Source organism: Melanostigma gelatinosum (assembly GCF_949748355.1).
Source record: "Melanostigma gelatinosum genome assembly, chromosome: 1".
Taxonomy (NCBI): Eukaryota; Metazoa; Chordata; class Actinopteri; order Perciformes; family Zoarcidae; genus Melanostigma; species Melanostigma gelatinosum.
In genome coordinates this window covers 1,512,492-1,516,655 of record NC_136634.1, presented here as the reverse complement: position 1 = coordinate 1,516,655, position 4,164 = coordinate 1,512,492, and the positions used below count along the sequence as shown (strand labels likewise).

Below are 4,164 nucleotides of genomic sequence, written 5' to 3'. Positions count from 1 at the left end.
ACCTTTATTAGCAGCTGAAAACAGGAACAGCGTGTATTGAGTTGTCTCCTGCATTGAAAGACCCGTCAGTCATCTTCCCGGAGTGATGGTGACGATCCTTTGAGCAGAGGGTTTGAATGTCTCCTCAAACACTCCGCACCGTCCGTCCCATGTGCGCAGAGGAGCTCTGCAGCGCCCCCCAGCGGCAGCGCAGGAGAACTGCAGCCAGCAGCAACTCTGCTGCACCTTTTATTCAAATGAATAATCTGCATTTACAAGGTTTCTGGAAGGAGTCGGTGCAGTGACGATGAAGAGGAGGAGGAAGAGGAAGAGGAAGAGGAGGAAGAGGAAGAGGAAGAGGAAGAGGAGGAAGGAAGCGAATCTCTGGTCTAAATCTAAACGTTATTACGTTATTACTGAGTTCACACGTTCATTCAGTATTGACGCTCTTTAATGAATGAGTGAACATGAATATGAGTCATGCATGAAGTCCTTTCTGCTCACGTTGGGTGTGACAGTCTTTTGATTCGTTTTACTTTCAAACTATTTTTTGGGGGTTTTTTCTTCAGTTTTTAATTTTCGTTCAAAAATGACAAAACAGCCACGAGGTCAAAGGTCAGCTGATAGGATCTATGATAGGAACCTCAAATTTAAATATTATTTATTTATGAACAGGAACAACTTTGAATATATATTTTTGCCCACACTTGGCTACCTTTCTAATATTCTGCTGAAATCACATTTAGTTTGTTTCGTTTTGATTCATAAACTTTGCTTTTATTTCTTTTCTTTTAATAAAACAAATTAGAAATTTCGATTTCTTAAACATCCGATGAGCTTTTCTTTTAACATGTTTACTGTTTTGTTTTATGCATAATTATCTTCAATGCATTTAAATGTCTTTCTTTCCCTTTAAATCCATGATTTTACGTTCTTTCGTGTATTTTCCATTCAGTGGGTCTTTCTATTAGTTTCGGCCTCTGATTTCATTTTTAATAATTTTTCCCAAACCGGCCTCATCAATCCAGTTCACAGACAACCTTTGCTGTAAATACCTCGTTTCTTTATGAATCAACTCGTGAGTATTTGTCCACAACAAGTATCAAACATTGAGGTACTTTATACTGCTTCCCCACTGAGAGCAGCAGTATATTACCTGCTGTTACTGCTCTGTTACGGGTAATTGTACACTAATTACCGTGAAGTTGTAAACCCCTCCCGCTGCCAGCTGATTGGCCAGACCCCCGATGAGCTCACGGGGCTGACCCCGCCCCCCCGCTGGTGTCGCAGGTATAAGAGGCTCCAGGTCAACAGCTGAGAGGACAGAACAGAGTGACAGGACTCACATTCCCAGACACAAACACACTGACAGCTCCAGTCCTCTGTCCTCTGTCCTGGCTTTCCTTCTTCTTCTGTGGTGTGCGCGTTGTGGGACTTGGAACCATGGAGCTGTCGGATGTCTCGTTCCCCATCCCCGCCGCCGATGATTTCTACGACGACCCGTGCTTCAACACCAGCGACATGCACTTCTTCGAGGACCTGGACCCGCGGCTGGTCCACGTGGGCCTGCTGAAGCCGGACGACTCCTCCTCCTGCTCGCCCTCGCCCTCCCCTTCCTCCACCTCCTCTTCGTCCTCCCTCCTGCATCTCCATCACCGCGCCGAGGCGGAGGACGACGAGCACGTCCGCGCGCCCAGCGGGCACCACCAGGCGGGCCGCTGCCTGCTGTGGGCCTGCAAGGCCTGCAAGAGGAAGACCACCAACGCGGACCGGAGGAAGGCGGCCACGCTGCGCGAGCGCCGGCGGCTCTGCAAGGTGAACGACGCGTTCGAGAACCTCAAGCGCTGCACGTCGGCCAACCCCAACCAGCGGCTGCCCAAAGTGGAGATCCTGCGCAACGCCATCAGCTACATCGAGTCCCTGCAGGCGCTGCTGCGCGGCGGGAAGGACGACGGCTTCTACCCGGTGCTGGAGCACTACAGCGGGGACTCCGACGCGTCCAGCCCCCGGTCCAACTGCTCCGACGGAATGGTGAGTTCAGGGACTGACAGGTGTTTCTCCCGCGTGTCTTTACGCACGGACACGTTGCGAGGGTCACTTTGGTTTCTCAGGATTTACTTTGATCTTTTCTTTTGTTTCAAACATTTAGTTGGATGTGTTCTCTAAATTCCATTCATCACATTTTTTAAAACTATTCCCACGCGACATTGTAGCTCATGGAACTCTACTTTACATATTCATGTTTTAAAAGATATATATATATATATATATATATATATATATATTTCTCAAGGGTCATTGTCTCTTATCTTGGTGGTCTACAGCTGTAGAATCTGTGGTTTCGGGTCAGAAGGAAAAGTCTTCCGTTGGATCTCATACATGTTGTTGAATGAACTGAGGGCCGATCGACATGTTCACGTTTAAAATAAACACTTTTGATGTTTTTAAATCGTTTTAAATGTTATTTACGAATTCACGAATTTTAACGAATGTATCGAACACATTCAGAAGCTGCGTTTTGTTTTTAATTATTTGATGATTTTTATTTTCTTTGTTCTGCAGTAATTGAAACCGTTAAAGAAAATAAACATTAGACTTTGTTTAAAATGCATTCTGCCTTTTCTAAAAGTTATTATCCACTTTTCTTTTGGAGCGACAGCTCAACATTCAGGCTTCGTGTTTTCAGAAGTTATGCAGAAATGTTACTGAAATATTTATGAATTCTTTCCGTTTGTGTTTTCTCTACAGACGGATTTTAACGGCCCGACCTGTCAATCAAACAGGAGAGGAAGTTATGACAGCTCTTATTTCTCAGAGACTCCAAACGGTAAGAAACCTGAAAGGACTTATTCAAATCATATTGTTATATTATAATAATGACGATATTATTACAGCTAGCAGGACAAATGGCTTCTGATTGATGGTAAAACAAAGAGAGAAACAGACGAATTAATAAAAACAGCAACTTAAAACAAATCAAATGTTCACGCTGACGTCTAAATTATAAAAAGAGATTTCTGTTTAAAAAAAACTAATTAGCCGAATGCTTTTTTTATTGGCAAACATTTTGTATAAATTAAAATATTACGAGAAAATCGAATTAGTTTAATCAGCTATTAATTCATGTTAAATAATCATAATTTAACATAAATACTGAGCTTTTATTGGGAGACATGTCGTTAGAATAATCCAGATATGAATAAAGAAACGTTTGTTTTTATTATTATTTCCAGTAAAACGATTGGAATCAAACAGATGAAGTGAAAGCAGCAGAATAACAGAAACATTGACTTCTGTGTTAAACTAGAATAATGAAACGAATCAAACAGTTGAACGACAGACGGAACAGATGTTCATGATGTTTTGGATCAGGACGTGTTTGTTGTGAAAGAAAACATTGAAACGTGAATAATAATTCCTGCTTCTGAATCTTAACTGATGCTTTGTGTGTTCAGGCGGTCTGAAGAGGAACCGGAGCTCCGTGGTCTCCAGTCTGGACTGTCTGTCCAGCATCGTGGAGCGGATCTCCACCAACAACAGCAGCAGCAGCAGCCTGCTGCCGGCTGCCTCCTCCACCTCCTCCACCTCCTCCACCGCGGGCCCCGGGGCCTCGCCGCCGGAACCCGCCACCCAGGCAGCGGCCCCGGGGCCCGTCCAGGTCCCCTCCACCTCGACCGGCAGCCAGGACCCCAACCTGATCTATCAAGTCCTATAGACCTTCACACACAGGACTTTACCACACACACACACACACACACACACACACACACACACACACACACACACACACACACACACACACACACACACACACACACACACACACACACACACACACACACACACACTTCATTTCATTTAATTCAATTTGAAACTACTGAACGGAGTCTTCAAACTGTTTGATCAGCGTTTTATAATTTACAAACAAATATCTGTTTTTATTTCCTGAAGCTGAAAGTATGGAAGCTCAGGTAATAATAATAATAATAATAATAATAATAATATTTGAGTGTGAAAGATCATTCGTGACTTTTGAATCTAAAAGCGATCTGAAGTTTCTGATGTTGCAGAGTCTTCATCGGTAGATGGACTTTGATATTTTATAGATTTCTTCGTCACTGAGCAAACTCCACGAGCTGATGAAGATCAGAGAGATAATCAAAAGATCTGGAAATAAACCTCGAG

General features: G+C 43.5%; 1 protein-coding gene across 1 annotated transcript; it reads left to right on the top strand.

Annotated features, from left to right (window-relative positions):
• Positions 1-1,315: 1,315 nt before the first annotated feature.
• myod1 (myogenic differentiation 1) lies at positions 1,316-3,827 on the top strand. Its single transcript, XM_079277142.1, has 3 exons — positions 1,316-2,010; positions 2,728-2,806; positions 3,435-3,827. Exons 1-3 carry the CDS (start codon positions 1,423-1,425, stop codon positions 3,692-3,694), a joined length of 927 nt encoding a protein of 308 aa, XP_079133268.1. The 5' UTR covers positions 1,316-1,422; the 3' UTR covers positions 3,695-3,827.
• The last annotated feature ends 337 nt before the right edge of the window (positions 3,828-4,164 follow it).

Coding starts and splice junctions, on each gene's coding strand:
- myod1 (XM_079277142.1), top strand. CDS start 1,423: ATGGAGCTGTCGGATGTCTCGTTCCCCATCCCCGCCGCCGATGATTTC. Junction 2,011..2,727: donor CCAACTGCTCCGACGGAATG/GTGAGTTCAGGG, acceptor TTTTCTCTACAG/ACGGATTTTAACGGCCCGAC. Junction 2,807..3,434: donor TTTCTCAGAGACTCCAAACG/GTAAGAAACCTG, acceptor TTGTGTGTTCAG/GCGGTCTGAAGAGGAACCGG.